The sequence below is a fragment of the Nothobranchius furzeri genome, chromosome 10, assembly GCF_043380555.1.
Source record: "Nothobranchius furzeri strain GRZ-AD chromosome 10, NfurGRZ-RIMD1, whole genome shotgun sequence".
NCBI classification, from domain to species: domain Eukaryota; kingdom Metazoa; phylum Chordata; class Actinopteri; order Cyprinodontiformes; family Nothobranchiidae; genus Nothobranchius; species Nothobranchius furzeri.
In genome coordinates this window covers 39,874,589-39,894,290 of record NC_091750.1, presented here as the reverse complement: position 1 = coordinate 39,894,290, position 19,702 = coordinate 39,874,589, and the positions used below count along the sequence as shown (strand labels likewise).

The following is a 19,702-nucleotide window of genomic DNA, read 5'->3' as shown; positions in this document are numbered from 1 at the left end:
ATAGCCAGAGTCCGTGCAATCCAGCTGGAACATGTTGCTGTGATGAACTTTAGTCCCACGCAGTCAGAGCTCGTTTATCCCGACGTCTTTGAACGCCACACTGAGGAAATAGCTGTCCACATCTGAGGTCCTAATCAGGGAGTTGCACTTGTAAACCAAAATGTTTCAATTTCTCTGTTGAATTTATGGGCTTTTAAAGCTTCTGTAGAAACACCAGGCTGACATTAATGTTGAGCCAAATCTGCAGCATAATCAGGGATTTACTGCAGCAGCGCCGCCTTCAGGAAATCCCGCTGACTCTGCGCCGACTCCCATGACAGCACATTACGTGTGATTGTTGGCGCTGGCTCCTCGCTTCATGCTGCTGCTTTACTTGTGACTGACACCGCGGACCACACATTCTCAAACTCCTGTCCTCCAAGCGGGTTGCAGCTGAATAATAAGGACGGAAACCAGACTGAAAGGGCACGTCATCCTGCTGTAGGACTCCAAGTGAACCGAAGCTGCTGTCAGTATTTTTAACCCCAAAAGTCCTCTGAGTGTTCACATTATCAAACAGCGCTAAAGCAAAGTTTTCTTAAGTAACTGATTCTGTCACACAAGTAAAATAATTCAACAGGTTATTTATGAACATTTACGGCTCTGGACTGTCAGTTTCATTCGTCATTCTTGTAATTTTCAGGTTGCCGCTTATTTAGTGCTGCCTCGCAGGCTGGAGCTCATCCACTCAAAGGAAAATAAACCCATAAATGTGCTTTTGGTGTTTTTTTGTCTCCAGGTTTCTTCGGACGTCTCACCGGTCCTACAAAGTGATGCTCAGATGTTCACCATCGGAGTTCTCCCTCAGATCCCAGGATTCCCTCAGCTGGCTCCTGACTGTGACCTGCAGATCGCAGTGAGTAACAACCGAACACTGCGTCCTGATTAAATAAAATTAATTCTATTAGAAACAAAATCTTTAGCATCCTCCCTAATGCGATTTTTCTTCCTCATTAAGTGAGGCAGCATCAGAGGTAACTGTAGAACCTCATCTGTGTTTGAACCGTTTTGATCCAGTTGAGTTTTCAGAGTTATCAAAATATTAGCTTCGTCTAAACCTTCAACTTGCTTTTTAGATCCAATCCCAAACAAATTATTTAAAGATGCATTTCCTTTGGTTACTGCCCCCATTCTAGATATAATCAATCTATCCTTAGTAAATGGGTATGTACCACAAGATTTTAAGGTTGCTGTAATCAAACCTTCACTTAAGAAGCCTTCTCTGGATCCAGATGACCCAATGAATTATAGACCAATATCTAACCTTCCATTTTTATCCAAAGTCCTGGAGAAAATAGTGGCCATCCAAGTATGTGAGCATTTAAACACTAATGCTCTGTTTGAGGAATTTCAGTCTGGTTTTAGAGAGTATCACAGCACTGGAACTGCATTAGTGAAAGTTACAAATGATATTCTCATGGCCTCAGATAAGAATCTTGGAAAAACTGGATGACTCTAAACTTTATGCTTCTAAATCAAGAAAAGACTGAAGTTCTCATCTTTGGACCTGAAATTCAGAAAAAGAAACTGCTTAGTCAGTCACCTGACCTGAAAGGCATTAATTTAGTCTATGAGAACAAAGTAAGGAACCTTCCCCATAGTGCTCCTCGCTCGACTCGCAAGATCACAAAATCCCTTGAGTTTATGGCATTCGCCAGTAAACCCAAAAGAAGGAAATCGAGTTTGATGTCATATGGTGTTGTTCCTTTCCACTGCCAGGATTGAAGCCATGAAAAACACACTGCTTCACTTCTGGAACCATGCTGGGAGTAAAGAAGCCGTTGGGTCACTTGTATTGACGTAATCTACATGGATATGAAGCTGCATCACTGCAATGGACTTTTATTTTGAAAATCACTGGGGATTTTACACTGAAATAGTGTGTGATTTCCTGTCTAGACCTATGTTAACTGTGGAAATCATCCCATCCCAGAAGCGACTTGTGGCAAAAATAGAATCTGATCCCATCTTTAGCAGCGCAGCGTGCTGCTTCCAGGACGGGCTTGAAAGTTGCTGCATTGCAGCTGGCTTGAATCGCCCCACAAACTCGAATGGATTCTGTTTGAAGCAGAGATGTTCAGTTTCGTTTTCACGCTGCTAATGCTTCCAGCGTGCAGCAGGCTTTGGTGGGGTCCTGGAGGGTGAGTGGAAGTTCGCCCAACCAACCTACATGAGTATTGTGGATTTGGAGAAGGCGTTTGACTACTTCCCTCGGGGGGCCCTGTGGGGGGTACGGGGAATGAATCGGGTACCAGTCCCCTTGGACCTTTTATGGACAGGACTTCTAAAACGTAGCTATGGTGTCTGATTTGGTGGCCTAAGGATCAAGGTCAAATCTCAATAGAATATTTTCCTAAAAGCCCTAGTGTCCAGGCTCTCCCTCACGGGTAGGGTGAGAAGCTCCGTCATCCGGGAGGGGCTCGGAATAGACCCGCTGCTCCTCCACATCGAGAGGATGGCTCGGGCATCTGGTTAGGATGCCTCCTGGACGCCTCCCTAGTGAGGTTTTCTGGGCACGTCCAACCAAGAGGAGACCTAAAGAGACCCAGGACACGCTGGAGGGACTATGTCTCTCAGCTGGCCAGGGAACGCCTTGGGATTCCGCCAGAAGAGCTGGCCCAAGTGGCGGGGGAGAGGGAAGTCTGGGCCTCTCTGCTTAGGCTGCTGCCCCCGCGATCTGACGATGGATGGATGGATGGATGGATGGTGGATGAATGGATGGATGAGTGGATGTATTTCGTCCCTCAGCTCGCTAGGAGTGATGAGGTGGTAGAGGGAGCAATAAAGTGTGTGTGTGGGAGGAATAATAACAAAGTGTAAGTGTCCAAAAGAAAATAATTTATTAAACAAATCTAAAGGCAGGAGTTCACAGATGGTAAAAACGTCTAACAAAAGGAGCCGAGCCAAAAGGGCTGGAAAGAGGGAAAATAATTAACTGAAATATTCTTATTTATAATTCTAAATAACACACAAGAGTCGTCCTGAAAAGCAGTGACGCTCGGTCAAAGCCAAAATCGAAGTCAAGGGCCGGTCTAAGGTCAATCCAAAAGTCAATCCGAATCTAGAGAATGCCAGCGAACGAAGTTAAACACAAGGGTACCACGAGGAGAAGAGAAAAGGGTGAACACCTCCGTGTCCACACTTCCATGCACCTTCTCGCTGAATGAGGGCAAGAGGGCAACTTTTACCAGCTGCTCAGGTGATTGTCAAATTACCCACAGCTGGGCACTGGGAGAGAGTCGAGGCAGAAGCCATTGAGGCCATCTTGTGGCCGAAAAGGGGCACTGCATGTAACAGGATGGATGGATGAATGGATGGATGAGTGGATGGATGGATAGATGGATGGATGAGTGGATGGATGAGTGGTTGGGTGAGTGGATGGATGGGTTGATGGATGAGTGGATCGATGGTTGAATGGATGAGTGGATGGATGGATGGATGGATGGATGAGTGGATGGGTGGATGAGTGGATGGATGTTGGGTGGATGAGTGGATGGATGGATGGATGGATGGATGAGTGGATCGATAGTTGGATGGATGGGTGGATGGATGGATGGATGAGTGGATGAGTGGGTGGGTGGGTGGATGAGTGGATGGATAGTTGGATGGATGGATGGGTGAGTGGATGGACAGATGGACAGATGGATGGATGGATGGATGAGTGGGTGGGTGGGTGGGTGGATGAGTGGATGGATGGGTGGGTGGGTGGATGGAAGGATGAGTAAATGGGTGGGGGTGGATGGATGGATGGGTGGGTGGATGGATGAGTGGATGGTTGGATGAGTGGGTGGGTGGGTGGGTGGATGGATGGATGGGTGTATGAGTGGATGGATGGATGGATGGGTGGATGAGTGGATGGACAGATGGACGGATGGATGGATGGATGGATGGATGAGTGGATCGATAGTTGGATGGATGGGTGGATGGATGGATGGATGGATGGATGAGTGGATGAGTGGATGGATGGATGAATGAGTGGATGGATAGTTGGATGGATGGATGGATGGATGAGTGGATGGACAGATGGACAGATGGATGGATGGATGGATGAGTGGGTGGGTGGATGAGTGGGTGGGTGGATGGTTGGATGGATGGATGAGTGGATGGATGGGTGGGTGGGTGGATGGAAGGATGAGTAAATGGGTGGGGGTGGATGGATGGATGGGTGGGTGGATGGATGAGTGGATGGTTGGATGAGTGGGTGGGTGGGTGGATGGATGGGTGTATGAGTGGATGGATGGATGGATGGGTGTATGAGTGGATGGATGGATGGGTGGGTGGATGGATGGATGGATGGATGAGTAAATGGGTGGGGGGGGTGGATGGATGGATGGGTGGGTGGATGGATGAGTGGATGGTTGGATGAGTGGGTGGGTGGGTGGATGGATGGATGGGTGTATGAGTGGATGGATGGATGGATGGATGGATGGATGGATGGATGGGTGGATGAGTGGATGGATGGGTGGATGGATGGATGGATGGATGGATGGGTGGGTGGATGGATGGATGGATGGATGGATGGGTGGATGGATGGATGGATGGATGTGAAAATGTCTGCTGGAGACAAAATACCAGAAAATCATCCATCTGCCCGCCCTGCCAGAAGTGAGCAGCTGTCAGTCTGGATGCTCTTGCCTTCATATGTATCCCCACCCTCATATCAGTGTAGTTCCTTTCCTGTTGCCTAGCAACAGTGACAGCACTAGAAAAAGGTTCAAAACTTAAGTAAATGAAGGGATAAAGAAATGGTATTTCTAGCTGTTGATCTAATTCTTTTGCTTGTTTGTCTTTGTGAGGCGCTGGAGGACCGAGTGACGGAGATAACACCTTCAGCTCTGTCCTTCGTCGACTCCGAGACTCCCAGCGAGAAGCTCTCCTACAACATCACTAAACCGCTCCTCCCAGGTCAAGGTGAGAAAAGCTGCATGAGGAGCGTACTAATGCTGTTACCGAGGTGGAGCCGTTAGAAAGACAGATGAATGTTCTGAGGGAACGTGAGTAAAGCTGTCAGACCTGATGTAATAAATCTCAGTAACATATGAAGGCTTCCTCCCACATCAGCTGGAACGACGGCTGGTTTTACTGTGCCTTGTAGGACTAAACACACTCATTTAAACATTAAAGCATCCCGTCAGACCGGCGCAGAACTACATCGGTCTAAAGACTCGGAAAACGCTTCACAATAAGGCCCATTCATCAACTAATGGGCTGGTAAATGTGTGACGAGTCATTTAGATCAAAGCCGAGGAGAAGAAGCAAACGTTTTTCATGATGTTTTACTTTCAGACTCCAGGTTTGGTCGTGCTGCAGGCAGCTTTCTGTAATCGTCTTTATCTCTAGAAAAACCAAACATCAGCTGTTTAATCAAATATTTACAGATCAATCAGATGTGATCTTCCATATAAATATGAATCATATATCTGATCGGTCTTTGAATATTTAATTTAATATTACCTTTAGGTTCTTTGACTGTTCAGGAACACACACTTCACATTAATTTACAAATCCATACATTAATAAAACTGTATTTAATTATATATTTCTAAACTAATGATCATATATGACAAAGTATGGATGAAATAATAGTTGCACCAAATAACAGACAATGAATGAAATGATGGGATGGATGTTGGATGTTGTAGCAAAACCTTATTAAGTATCTGAGAGATGTGATCAGTGGTGATGTCACCAGATGCAGCGGCTCCTGGAATTTTCACCGGCCCTAAGATGCTACCAGAACCTGCTGGTTAGACGTCCACGTCTGAGGGGCTGTAGCGTCTGATGCCGCTTTCAAGCGTTGCAGAGAAGCTTTGACCTGGAGTCAAGAGAGAGGACGGGTCCAAGTGCTTTGCTCACCCGGTCGGCCGAACCAGGAAGCGGCTGAGAACTGGCTAGTCCAGAAAGTGAGCTAGCCTTTATTAACTAGTGTTTACAAATGCGTTACCAAAATACCTCAGACACCCTTCCTTCACTCAGATACGTAAAAATGTTCAACAGTTATGTGAAGCAAAATGTGTCCACCATTAATGATAATATAGTGATAGATTAACATTAATAATACTAATCTGGTGTGATTTAAGATCTGAAGTAAATCACTACAGGAATAACATTCATGTTGACCCATCACTCACTCACGTAGATTATAGGACACACTATTAAAACACGTTGGATTTAAACATATTGTATTCAACTAAATATGTTTTCTAAACTTATAAAATTAGAAAGTCAGTCATGAGCCAGGGAAGAAAAACTTTTTTCAGAGGATGGATAAGAAGTCCTGCGTCTTCTGCAGCCCGGATGATGTGCTGACACACCACAGGATAAGTTAAGAATATCAGCCCAAGTTCATGTCTTCATATCTGCTCATGTTTTATTCGGTGTGAGCAAGGGCTCAATAGCCAGGTTGCAAATGGTGCAGAATGCTGCTGCCAGATTTTTAGAGGGCAGGCGCAAGTATGGCCACAGTACTCCTGTCCTGGATGTGCTTCATTGGCTTCCGTTGATGTAAGGATTCATTTTAAAATACTTTTGCTGGTTTTTAAAATGTTAAATGGGTTGGCCCCTCTTTACTTGGTGTCACTGCTTCAACCATACACCCCTCCACGGTCACTCCGCTCGGAGAACCTCCTGCTCCTCTCGGTCCCAAGATCGCACCTAAAGACGCGTGGTGATAGGGCCTTTGCTGTGGCAGGTCCTACGCTTTGGAACGAGCTTCCTATCAGCATAAGGGCCTCCACCTCTGTTGCGGTTTTTTAAGGCAAGGCTAAAAACCTACTTTTATGATCTGTCTTTTAACCTTTCTAACTAGTTTTCATCGTTTTACTTATAGCAATCTGTGTACTCACTGTATTTTTATCTGTATCTTGTGATACAATGTTTTTATCTTCTGGATTTAATGTTTTATGGTTTAACTTGATCTGTGTAGCGCTTTGGTGGCAGCTTTTTGCCTGTAAGGCGCAATTTATAAATAAAGTTGAGTTGAGTTGAAGTTCATGTCTTAATATCGGCTAAAGTTCAGAAGTGTTTCTGAATGTCAAGGCGCCTGGCCTTGTGAGGAGATGTCTTACGAGGCCGGGCGCCTTGCTTACGAGGACACTGTCCTTCCTTGGTCAAAGAAAACGGTTAAATGGAACACGCTTGCGTCACGTGACCACAGCTTCCACGGCGGTCACGTAACGTCACGTGACACGGTAGATAACGTTATATTTTATACATATTAGTTTCAATATAAATAAATAACAAGACTTTTACTTTTTAGATTGTGTATATGTTTGTTAAATAAAAAATGAGTTACTACCCGCTAGCCACTGAAGCTGCAACTAATAAGCAACCAACCAACCATAGATAACTTCTTTGGATCTAAAAAAACATTTTAAAATCAGCTGACTTACTTTTAAACTCTAAAATTGTCCCCAAAGTAGCTGCCGGCTTCTGATCCGCTGTCCTTTTGAAAATACGGCGCTATACTCTGTGTAATTTTTGGCCAAGGCAAGGCTACAAGAGGTCTCCCGTGTATCCTTGCTCAGCTAGGTAAACGGCTAACAAACGGAGAACACACGCCTCGGTAGAACATGAACATTGGAACACGTCTTGGCGGCTCCTGATGACGTATCTCCCAGGCAACTGGGGCGGGGCCAAGACATCAAGGCAAGCTTCCTAGGCATTGAGAAACACCCCATGTCTTCATATCGGCTCAAGTTAATGTCGTCACACCGGCTCAAGTTCATGTCTTCACATCGGCACCATGCTTAACGTGTTTAACCCAAAAATAAAAAGTTAAGAGTTCAGATAATCTGACTGGATGTTGAATTGTGGGACATCATCAGTGACATTTTCTTTAGAGAAATTCAAAAACTAAAGTTTTCCTTGTCTTTGTCTCCAGGAGCCATCGAGCATCGGGACAAACCGTACACGGCGGTGAAGATTTTTACGCAGGCCGACGTCGATACCGGTAAAATCATTTACCGACCGCCGGCGGCTCCGTCACACCTCCAGGAGCTTTACCAGTACTCCTTCATTGGTGAGGTTCTCATCCGGACTCATTCATGAGCTTGCAGAGAAAAGCGCTTTGGTCCAGAACCAGTACATGTTCCTCGATGACTTTAACATTGTTGCTCGTTTGTTTGGTTCTGCATTTGTCTTCCATCCTGGACTTTTTTCACTTGTCTCTTTCTAAACCCAACAGGCCTGCCCGAGTCGCTGAGCGTTTATTTCACAGGTAAACCTCCTGTTCCTCCTCATCTCTGCCTGTCTCCTTCTCATCAGAAGCCTCTTCTTACTCCTCAGCCTCCTTCTATTCTCCTGTCATCCTTTAATGTTCCGTGTGGTTTTTATATAAAGATATACATAAATATACACATATATATATAAATATACACATATATATACTTATATATACATAAATATATACATATACATATGTACACATATATATACTTATATACACATATATATATATACACATATATACATATACACATATATATACATATATACACACATATATACATATATATGCGTACATATATATATATACATATATATGTATGCATATATACACAAATATGTATATATATGTGTGTATATATGTATATATAAATATGTATATATATATATATATATATATATATATATATATATACATACATACACATATATGTATATATGTGTGAATATATGTATATATACGTGCATATATGTATACATATATATGTATATTTATGTATTTATATATATATATATATATATATATATATATATATATATATATATATACACATATATGTATATATGTGTGTATATTTGTATATATATGTATACATACGCGCATATATGTTTACATATATATACGTGTATATATGTATACATATATATATATATATATATATATATATATATATATATATATATATACATATATATAGTACAGGCCAAACATTTGGACACACCGTCTCATTCATTGTGTTGTTTTATCTTCATGACCATTTCCATTGGGACATTTTCACTGAAGGCATCAAAACGATGAATGAACTCATGAGGAGTTATGTACCTAAGCAAAGGAGGGGAGGGGGGTTTTGGTTCTTTGTCTTCTTTAATTTCTTTTTGCGGGTTTTTGATTTTCTTGTTTTTCAGTGTCAGATGGTGAACACACCACCCCTGAGCTGGACTTTGCCATCCTGCTGCTTTCAAACCACCAGCAGCCGCCAGTGTTCCAGGTTCTGGACCCGCTGCTGGAGGTCCGCGTGGGAGGACAAGCCGCCATTGGTACCAGAACACAAGAGCACACCCAGCCTTTACCAGACGAGTGTGTGGCGTCACGCAGTGACTAGACGTGAACTGTTTGTGTATCTCCTGTAGGCGGTCAGCAGCTGGCGGTGACCGACGCTGATACGGCTCCAGACGAGCTTGAGTTTGAGCTGGTGGACGCTCCCGTCCACGGGCAGCTGATAAAGACAGACGACGGCACCCGCATGGACAGCGGTGAGATCTAGATAATGGAGAACTTGCTGATAGGGTTGTAGTTAGGTGGAGACTTATTCAACATGTGACAATTTAGCTCAGTCGGAGACGTTAATGCGATGTAATTTGCTGTGGCGGCCATCTTGAATAATGTTGACTCCTACAGTTATAGAAGATCCATCAGGCTAACTGTTAGGTAATTTGATTTTATCCCATATTACCTTAAAGGACGACACACCCTTTGATAGAGAGAGAGAGTAAATTGATTATTTGTAATGTCCATATGTGTGGCTCAACCAGCCCCCACTCTGCTCCAGCCTTTACCTCACCAGCTCTGCATACCCGTGGTCTCCATCAGGAGACTAGAATGTTAGATAATATTTAATCTCCATAACCCTGGAACCTGAAATAAACACACATGACAACCAGGAAGACATTTTACACTGAATTAGCCAAATGGGGGGAGATCACCATGACACATAACTCTCTCCAGAGCTATCTGCCAGGCGACTCCCACTTCCTCAGAGTCTTCAGTGGTTTTATTCAAGCAACGGGTGGGGGGAAAAGGCGGACCTTCTCAAGTTACAGAGTTACAGAGTTCTCTCAATTAACATCTTTGCTCAACCTTTTTATGAACATACCAACACAGAGATTCATGATGTGTAATGGGCATCTTTTAGGTCTCAAAAAGGTACATTTATAAAAATACCCAACACTAACAGCAGTGGTTGATGCTCGATTATGGCAAAAATAATAATCACGATTATGGTGACTGAAATAGAGATCTCGATTATTTAGGACGATTTTTCAATTTATGTTGATTTTATTTGTTTTTATTCAGTCATAAAATTGCTCAGGTCACAATCAGGACAAAAATAAATAAGAAACAAGATGATCACTAAAATAACTCCTGATTCCCAGTATAAAAAGACTAATATACTTATAGCTCATAGTCTATGACCCAAGGGCTATAGACCTTGGTTTAACTCATTTAAGTCTAACCAGTACAGACCCAAATACCAATATCTTGCAAATACTGACAGCAAGAATTATGGTAAATGGTAAATGGCCTGTATTTGATATAGCGCCTTCTAGAGACCTAGAACCCCCCAAGGCGCTTTACAGCACAATTATGCAGTGGCATTTATAACAAATAAATGCAAATAAATTGATGTTCACAAAATGTTGCATAACATTTATTGAGTCGTGTCAAGGTGCTGTAGGAGAGTACACTAGCACCGTGTCCTCAGACAGATTAGTCATTATTTATCAGTGTGAGGAACGTATTTCTACCTTATTTATAAACTATTTATTTACAAGTCCATCAGTTAATGTAATAATTGTCCCAACCACAGCTGCACCCCCCAACCCAGTCTCAGCAATCGGGGCAAGCTGCACGTGTGTTTAGCGTGCCGCACGTGCACATTTAGCTGTTTTTAGTGGCTCAGGAGTCCGCAGGTGCGGTGTGTGTGTCACTCACTCTGGTTAATCCAACAGGGAGCCGGCTCCGAGAGCTTTTTCTTTAGCGACCGACACATCACTACATCATTCCCTTTCCTAATGTCCTGAAGAACGGTCCGGAGCGCAGGCGGAGTGTTTAGCTAACCTGCAGGAAATGTCGACGACAGTTATCCAGAAAGTGGCTAAGGGTTACCAGAGATGTTTCTGAGGTGTTCTCTAGGTACTTTTAAGATTTAAAAAGTCAAGAAGAGGGTCTGAAAAGCTGTTGGAAATAGCGTCAAAATCGCCAAGTTGGCAACACTGTGAGCGCTTCATTTGCAACTCGGGGCAGCGCAAGTGGGAGGAGCAAATAATCGGCTTGTTTTGTTTTTATAATCGTTCAAAACTCAGATCGTAATCGTGATTAAAATTCGATTAATTGAGCAGCCCTAGTTGATGCTAACCATTAGCTCTTGCTACAGTAGGTTTAACCGTGTGGGGAGGAAGTTCCCCGTAGGAGAAGAGATGTTTCACCTCTCATCTGAGGAATTTTCCCAATCAAGCCCAAACGTGGCTCATCAAACCCAGGTGGAGCATCAGGATTTGCGCCTTCATCACAAACCTGCCATTTCCATTGCTGTGCTGCCCCGTGGTGGTGGATGGACAGGTGGAAAGGGCCTGTTTTATTTATGTACAGAATACTGATTATTATGTCTAATTAATATCAGACCAAAAATGTTTTACTGACATTTTAGGCTTAAACTAGAAAAATCTTTATTAATTCCAGCTTTTTTTTTTTGTTACTTTTGGGATTTTTATTCCTCTGGGTTTTTATGGTAAGAAAATAAAGTAGCTTTTTTCTCTGACCCAACCAGGACTGATGCCATCAATACAAACAACCAAAACTTTACTCCTTCTTTCCCCTTAGGCCACGTTTTCACCTTCAGCGACGTTACCCGAAAAGTTCTGCTCTACCAGCATGCTGGCCTCTCCACCCAGGACGACGCCATGTCTTTCTCAGTCAGTGATGGGATCTCCATGGCAACCACAGTGGTTCAGGTGGTGCTGCTCGTTGAGGGGGGTGACGGGCCACAACGGGACCCCGCAGCCTTGCTGTCTCTGGAAGTGGGCGAGAAAAGCAGCACCATCATCAGACGCTCTCATGTGGCCTACACCGTGAGTGAGAACAGATGCATTCTGGGTAGATTGTTGCTCCGGTTTGCTTGCAGTGAACGTTGATTTTTGTTGGATCAAATTTGTGCTAAACTGCGATTAAACTTCTGAGTGGCCTTCATGTACAAACCCGACGGCATCTTTCATTGTTGACCAGGACAAGACGTCTCCAGATGATGAGATCCACATCCAGCTGGTGTCTGTGCCAATGTACGGAAATCTGACCCGGACTGAATCCCAGCAGGAGCCTCAGCAGCTGAAGGAGTATTCTTCCTTTACTATGGAGGACATCAACACTCAAAAGATCAGGTCTGCTGCAAACACGACTAAAGCAGGGATTAAAGTTCTCCGTCGTGGCGACGGAAATCCGTCAGTTGGAATAATCAGAAAAAAGTTCTGTCAAAATCTCTTCTCTCTCTCTCTCTCTCTCTCTCTCTCTCTCTCTCTCTCGCTCTCTCCTGTTGCTAATTGAAACATGCACCAGTGTTGAAACGCGTTTCTCCACCGTTCTGCACCGCCCAAACTGCAAAAACGCGTGCGCTCATTGCTCGCTCCCGCGGTGCGCACAAACACAAACTGCGCGCGCACCAGGTGCTGGGATTCTAACGGAACCAGGACCCAAATTCCCAGCAGGCTGATCTGAGGTCGGTGTTTTTAGTCGTCTCTATGTTTTTCGGGCCGGTGTTCAGTCATGACACTCTGCTGATCACCTGCTGATGAGCGGATTTCTCCTGTCAGTGGAACAGGTGAGCTGCTGAACAAGCATTAGGTCCTAGAAACACTTTCTATGCCCAGACTAGTGATCTGTTATCCATCCATCCATCCATCCATTCATTTTCATCTGTGAACATTCCAGAATATTCAGGTTGGTGTAAAGAAAATGATATCATTAATAACGGATCATGATCTAAAGCTGGTCCATGGACGTAATTTTGGGGGGGAGACAGGGGGGATATGTCCCTCCCACTTTTTCCAAAGTCAAGTTTTGACCCCTGCACTTTTTACCATCCAAAAACAATATTACGCTATATTAAATTGACACTGGTTGAACTCTAGGACCAAGCGGAAAACAACCGTTTGTTTTGAAGCCTGTTTCCCATTAGAACATACTGTAAAGATTCCCCCACCCCCCACTTCTGAAGTGAAAATTACGTCCATGAGCTGGTCTGAGGTATAAAACTCTGCCCTGGGCCTAAAGCCCTGCAGATACATTCAGTTTCTATAAACAACAACAACAAATAAATAACAGCAGCTGCATTGTACTTTGTTCCTTAAATTGAGTCACGTAGTTTTGCAAGTTCTGCAGCTCACACGTTCACCAGGGAGCTCTGCCAGCTGATTGGTTCTTTTGGTACCTAGTGCAGTTCTGGTGCTGAGCAGCATGGATGCATCAGCGGATTTCACTCTAGTCTGTGTTCATAATGGATTAAGAAAGAACAGGAAAACATTGTTAACTCAAATATATCATTATAATGAACATGTATAGATACTTTATCATACCAGCCTGTAACTCTACTCTCCCCCAAAAATTCACCAAACTAATGCGTTTAAATATAAAATGTCCCAAAAACTTTTCCTGGGGGGCATGCCCCCGACCCCCCTAGAGTACTTTAATACTTATCATCTTTTTTACCTCAGAGAAATCTCAACACCCACACTTTTAAACACTGTGATGTGAACGGGTCATTCCAAATTTTTCAGAAACAAGAATGTGACCTTAAAACCGATCAAAACCTGAATAGAGGCTGCGTGTAAACAATGTGAGCACCCCCCCCCCCCCCCCCCAATTATTTTCAGTCAGATGAGAATTGTTTGCTTCAATCCCTGGACTAAAGCATCTTGAAGCTTAAAGGAGCAATGTGTAAGAGTTTTACAGTGAAATAATCACTAACGCGCCTGATGTCTCAGTCCTGTAGGACTGTACATAGTAGAGAGGGACGTTGCTAGTGTTTACAGTCGGTGAACCCGCGGGGTGGCCGAGTCTACACCGAGCTAACGCTGCAGCACTAGCATTGGTGATGTACACCAGCAGGCAGTTCTGAAGTCAGACCCAGAACTTATTTCTTGTACCCTAAGGACACGGTTTCTATAGGTGCTTGAAATCCTTGAAAATGATTAAAAATATGTTAAAATTAAAGAAAAAAGAAAGAAAAAATGTGATTAAAAATAATAATGTAAGGAAAGAGAGAAAGAAAATGAACAGGAAAAAGGGAAATCAGTGGATCCCGGGAAAGAGCAGAACAAGGAGAGGGTGGTGATGAAGGTCCCACCAGAGCCTGAACAGGTGAGTTTAAAGGAGACCACTGAGTCCACTGGGTTTCCTTTTCTTGTTCATTTTCTTTCTTCCTTCTCAGTTTTTAAATAGAAATATTTTAATAGACTTTCTTTTATTTATATATAATTGAATCTTTTTTTTCTTTTTCTTTTTTGTTCTTGTGATTTTTGTCTTCTGTTGTTTATCTACTCACCAGCTTACTGTGTACGACTCACCTTCACTGGTCTTCTTGAGTCTTCTGGTGCTGATCCGTAACTCACAGAGCGCCAGTGAGAAAGTCACTTTATACTCATATCATTAAAATATAAAAATCCTCTCAAACTAAGGTTGAGATGTTTTTCTCTGCTCTGAGGACTCGAGGAGGAGCGCCATGTGGATTCCACTCAATAACGGATAAAAGGGCTTCAGGACTCTGGAGCAGCAGCCATCGCTGCTTTCTTTAGTCTTCCTAAACGCAGACATTACCAGGAAGTCGGAGGCAAAGAGCCTCCTTTGTTGCAGTCGCTGGCTGCCAGTTAGCACAGCTCTGAGATGACCTTCTAGTGGTTGATGAGAGGCTTAAACATGCCAAGTGCTTCTTTCCATGATGCAGATTCAGATCACCTGCAGACAAACAAACTGTTGGACTATTGTGGATTGTAACCCGAGCTGGGATCATTCTGTATTAGTTTAGATTGGCTGCTGCAGCCGTCCACAAAGGAAAAGTAAATGAAACCTTCTACACACACCTTCGTGGTGCGATGGAAACAACTACTAATGATCAAACACAGTCTGGTTACACTGTAACACTGTTGACTCCTTCTGCAGGTACGTCACATCTTTGGAGACAGGAGGTCAGCCAGTAACAGACAGCTTCCACTTTGTTGTTCATGATGGTGACGACAATCGCCTTGACAACCAGATGTGCACGGTCACCATCACGTCCATGCCCAGACAGCCCCTGGTGGCCACGGTGCGAAGCGGCATCAAGGTACGTCTGTCCTGTGTTTGGGTGGCTACGCCAGAACAAGAGATGTAACGGCGCTTACACACTGGCGTCAGCACTGTCGGGTTTAGTCAAGCTGGTGGTCGGGTTCAGTCTCGAACGGGCGGTGTAGTGTTCACATATAAATCTGAGAGACTTCTCGGGAATACAGAAATCCCCGAGCCTGTGGGCGGAGCTTAATACGTGCGGGAAAGTCTGCGGTGTCCTCCATTTTAAGGTAAACAAAAGGCGGACATGAGCTGTTGCTGCTTTTGGAGACTCTGAACCACATTATTTTATTAATTTGCTGTGTGTGTCCTCATGATCTTGTGCCACACAATCAATCCAGGGTTTCCCCCAGCGCTTTGTAAGCCTGGCTACCCCCCACCCCACCCCCACCCCTTGGAGGAGCGCTGCGGGAAGGAGCGCGCAACCCCTCCCCTCCCCCCCTCCCCCCCACAGAGGAGCGCTGCAGGAAGGAGCGCGCGACCCCTCCCCTCCCCCCTCCCCCCCACAGAGGAGCGCTGCAGGAAGGAGCGCGTGACCCCCCTCACCAGGGAGGCGTCCAGGAGACATCCTAACCAGATGCCCGAGCCACCTCAACTGGCTCCTCTCGATGTGGAGGAGCAGCAGGTCTACTCCTAGCCCCTCCCAGATGACCAAGCTTCTCACCCTATCTCTAAGGGAGAGCGCAGCCACCCTGTGGAGAAAACTCATTTGGGCCTCTTGTATCCGCGATCTCTTTCTTTATTATTGTTATTAATACACTTTTATTTTTTCAGGTTTGTAAACAGTAACCAGGTTCCTTAAATCCGGTCTATGTTCTCCTCTGTTCCAGGTTCAGGAAGGCGGTCGTGTGCTGCTGTCCACCAATCACATCGCTGTGTTGGACGATGACTCCTCCAGAACTGACCTGCTGGTTTGGATCGTCGCTCCTCCCAAATACGGGTTCATAGAAAACATCAACAGAGGTGCGTTTCAGAGCTCCGCTCCAGAGAATCGGCTGTTTTTATCCGACCCAAACAAACCGTTGTTCGGGATTATCCCAAAGTTTCTGCTTGTGTCACATTCTAATAACTCCGGCTGCAGCTGGAGCCGTTTCTGCGGTTCCAGAGCAGATCTGATGCTTCCACCTTCATCGTTTCTGAGAGGAACAGATTGGGAAAATTAGGGTCCATATTAGGGCTGAAACGATTCCTCGAGTACCTCGAATAATTCGAGTACAAAAAAGCCTCGAGTCAAATTCTCTGCCTCGAGGATTCGTTTAATTCATATTTAATTAATTCATGGCTTTGCAATCGCCCGGGGTCATGTTTCACCCGGACTGAAATAAGTGACGCACATGCCCACTGAACTGAATGCACACGCGAGTAGCGAATGTAACTTAACTTTCTCTTAAGCCATGGCGGACAACGTGGACCCCGGTGGAGTGCGAAAAAGACAGAAAATGTCAAAGGTGTGGGACCATTTTTCACGTCGTAAGGCAGAAAACGTAGTCCAGTATAAATACAGTAAAATGGATTTAGCCTACCACAACACCACATCCTCCTTGCTGCAGCACCTGACATCCACATGTAAATGTCCCTTCTGCAAGCGGACTCGGAGCCTCTACAAGATAATGCATTTTAGCCTGTATTTCTATATATTCTGCAGACACTGTGCGACTTTTTCGTTTGTAGCACTCAAGTTTCAGCTCACACCGTACATCTGGTAGCAACACGTCGGACTTAAAATGTGCTAAAAAAATAGCAGTTTTTACACAATATGTCGGTCTTTTTATTGTGTTGTTATTGATATTTGTTGTCCCTCGGGGTTGCTGCAGGAGGACACGGGTATTTGAGGAAAACGAAAGAAAGTAAATAAATGTTTTGTGATCAGTGTAATTTGACAAAACCACAGCAAACATGCTTTCTCGACAATCCTTGTTGTTGTGTGAGAAAAAAGTGTAGAAATTTAAACGGACGTGTGTTAATAGGGAAACAGCCGGCGAGCTGTTTGCGCATGCGCCGTGAGCGGTTCTGGTTCTGTTTGGGCCGCAGCAGCTCGCAGTACTACTTCAACAGTTATCCTCCTAGTTTTTGTCTGGCTTGCAGGCTAGTAGATTCTCCCACGAGGGGAAAATCGGCTCAGGTTGTATACTTATTTTTTGCACAGGCAAAAACCCTGAGGTCAAAAGATGGGATGGTTTCAAAATGCTTGTTCATGAATTGGCCGGTTTGAGAGTCATCGAGAAACTGAATTAATCAGGAAGTAATTCCTGTTTTATCGAATCACATTGTTGATAAATTTGGCAAATCAGAATTTGACACATTTGATGGCATTACCAAAAATACCTCAGAATGTCACTCCTTCAGTCAGATCCTCAGAGAGGTTAACTCTTTGTGTGAATGAAAATGTTCAACATTAATAATAATCTTATGTAACATACCAAAAGGGTCCATTTTCACCTATATATTGACCAACATAATAACCTTTCTCAGATGGGTCATCTTGGACCAAAAGGGAGGACTCGGCGTGGGAAGCCGGACCTGTAGAGGAAGGTTCAGTGATGTACTTTTATTTCTTCTGAAAACATGTCAGAACTGACAAAGCTCCTCGGATGAGAAGCAAAATGTTTTCAAGAAATCAAAGAAGTCCCGTTGCCTTCATTTGAACCCTTTTGGATTTTCTAACAACATGACTCGAAATGCAGGTAGTTCTCAACCAAAAGGGGGTGGATGTGTTGTTCTCATCAGCTGAAATGATGAAAGGATTTTCTAAATGTGTTTTAGGATCAGTGACATATGTATAACAACCTGGCCAGAACGCCAACTTTCACCCTGATTAGTACTAAAACACTGAATGACAGTATGGACCCTACATTCCTTACCTGCTGTCTGGATCGCCTGCCTACAAACTTCTGTAAAATGTGTCGAGTTGCCTAAAAGCGGAGGTACTGGAAATAGTTAACTGCTCTTTAACATCAGGTCTTTTCCCTAAACCACTGAAAACTGCTGCTGTGAAACCCTTCTAAAGAAGAGGAAACTAGATCCTCAGTGTTGAACAACTACCAACCCATCTCTAATCTCCCTCTGATGGAAACATCATTGAAAAGGCGGTAAAGATCCCAATAAACAACGATTTAGAGTCAAATAACATCATGGGTGTCTTCAGTCAGGCTTTAGACAGCACCGCAGCGCAGAGACTGCACTGGTCGGGTGTTAAACCACATTCGTCTCAACACTGATTCAGGTAAAGCATCTGTCCTGATGATGCTCGACCTCAGTGCAGCTTTGATACTGTGGACCACAACATCCTTCTGGACAGACACACACTGGGTGGCACTATCAGGCACAGTGCTGGGCTGGTTCCAGTCCTACCTCAAAGACAAGGGCTATTTTGTCTCTATGTTGTTGCTCAGCTCGACTCCAGAGGAATAAAGACAAAGACCCAGGTTAGAAATCTAGATGTTATCACTGACTCAGAGCTGAGCTTCTCTGGACACATTAAGGCTAAAACTAAATCAGCGTTTTATCACCTTCACGAAACATCATGAGTCAGAGGTCTCATGTCCAGACCAGACTTAGAGAAACTCATTCATGCTTTTATTTCTAGTCGGCTGGACTACAGCAATGGTCTCCTAACTGGTCTTCCCAAAAGCCGTGAAGCAACTGCAGCTTGTTCAGAACGCTGCTGCTAGAGTCTTAACAAGAACTAAGAGAACAGAGCACATCACTCCTGTTCTTAGATCTCTACACTGGTTACCAGTAAACTACAGAATAGACTTCAAAGTGCTACTACTAGTTTATAAACCACTCAGTGGCATGGGACCAAAATACAAGGCCGATCTCATTCCTGTACAAACACCCAATAGGGCTCTGAGATCCCTTGGAACCAATCAGCAGGTAGAACCTCGGGTCAGAACCAAACATGGTGGAGATGCATTTAGTTACTATGCTGCTCACGTATGGAATCAGCTTCCCCATGACCTCAGATCTGCCCCAACCCTCATGTACTCATCAGCCTTTACAAGAATAGTTTCTTATGCTGCGTTGTCTCCTCTGTAATCTGTAATCTGTAATCTGTGCTGTAACTTTGTCTTCTCCTGTAGCTCTAAACTGTAATTCTATCTGTGTGTATTTTAATTTGTGTTTTTATGTTTTCATATCATGTCCTGATGATTGTAAAGCACATTGAATTGCCTCTGTGTGAAATGTGCTCAAGAATAAAGCTGCCTAGCCTGTAAAGCAGATTTCCAGTTCCTGTTTGACTCATCCTGATGAATGGGTGAAAAACAGCGTTTCTATTCACCACTTCCTAAGGCAGAACATGTCAGGGCTCCATACAAATAAACAAACAGCTCACATTCAGAC

At 44.1% G+C, this 19,702-nt stretch overlaps 1 protein-coding gene across 3 annotated transcripts in view; it reads left to right on the top strand.

Annotated features, from left to right (window-relative positions):
- fras1 (Fraser extracellular matrix complex subunit 1) overlaps positions 1–19,702 on the top strand; it is a 232,789-nt gene that overhangs the window by 152,160 nt on the left and 60,927 nt on the right. For all 3 annotated transcript variants that reach the window (XM_070555614.1, XM_015960219.3, XM_054730402.2), the window contains 10 exons: positions 779–895; positions 4,836–4,950; positions 7,922–8,059; positions 8,225–8,257; positions 9,172–9,303; positions 9,397–9,519; positions 11,867–12,114; positions 12,269–12,420; positions 15,194–15,356; positions 16,189–16,321. In XM_070555614.1, coding sequence (XP_070411715.1) covers positions 779–895; positions 4,836–4,950; positions 7,922–8,059; positions 8,225–8,257; positions 9,172–9,303; positions 9,397–9,519; positions 11,867–12,114; positions 12,269–12,420; positions 15,194–15,356; positions 16,189–16,321 — 1,354 coding nt within the window. The remainder of the gene's footprint in view (positions 1–778; positions 896–4,835; positions 4,951–7,921; positions 8,060–8,224; positions 8,258–9,171; positions 9,304–9,396; positions 9,520–11,866; positions 12,115–12,268; positions 12,421–15,193; positions 15,357–16,188; positions 16,322–19,702) is intronic.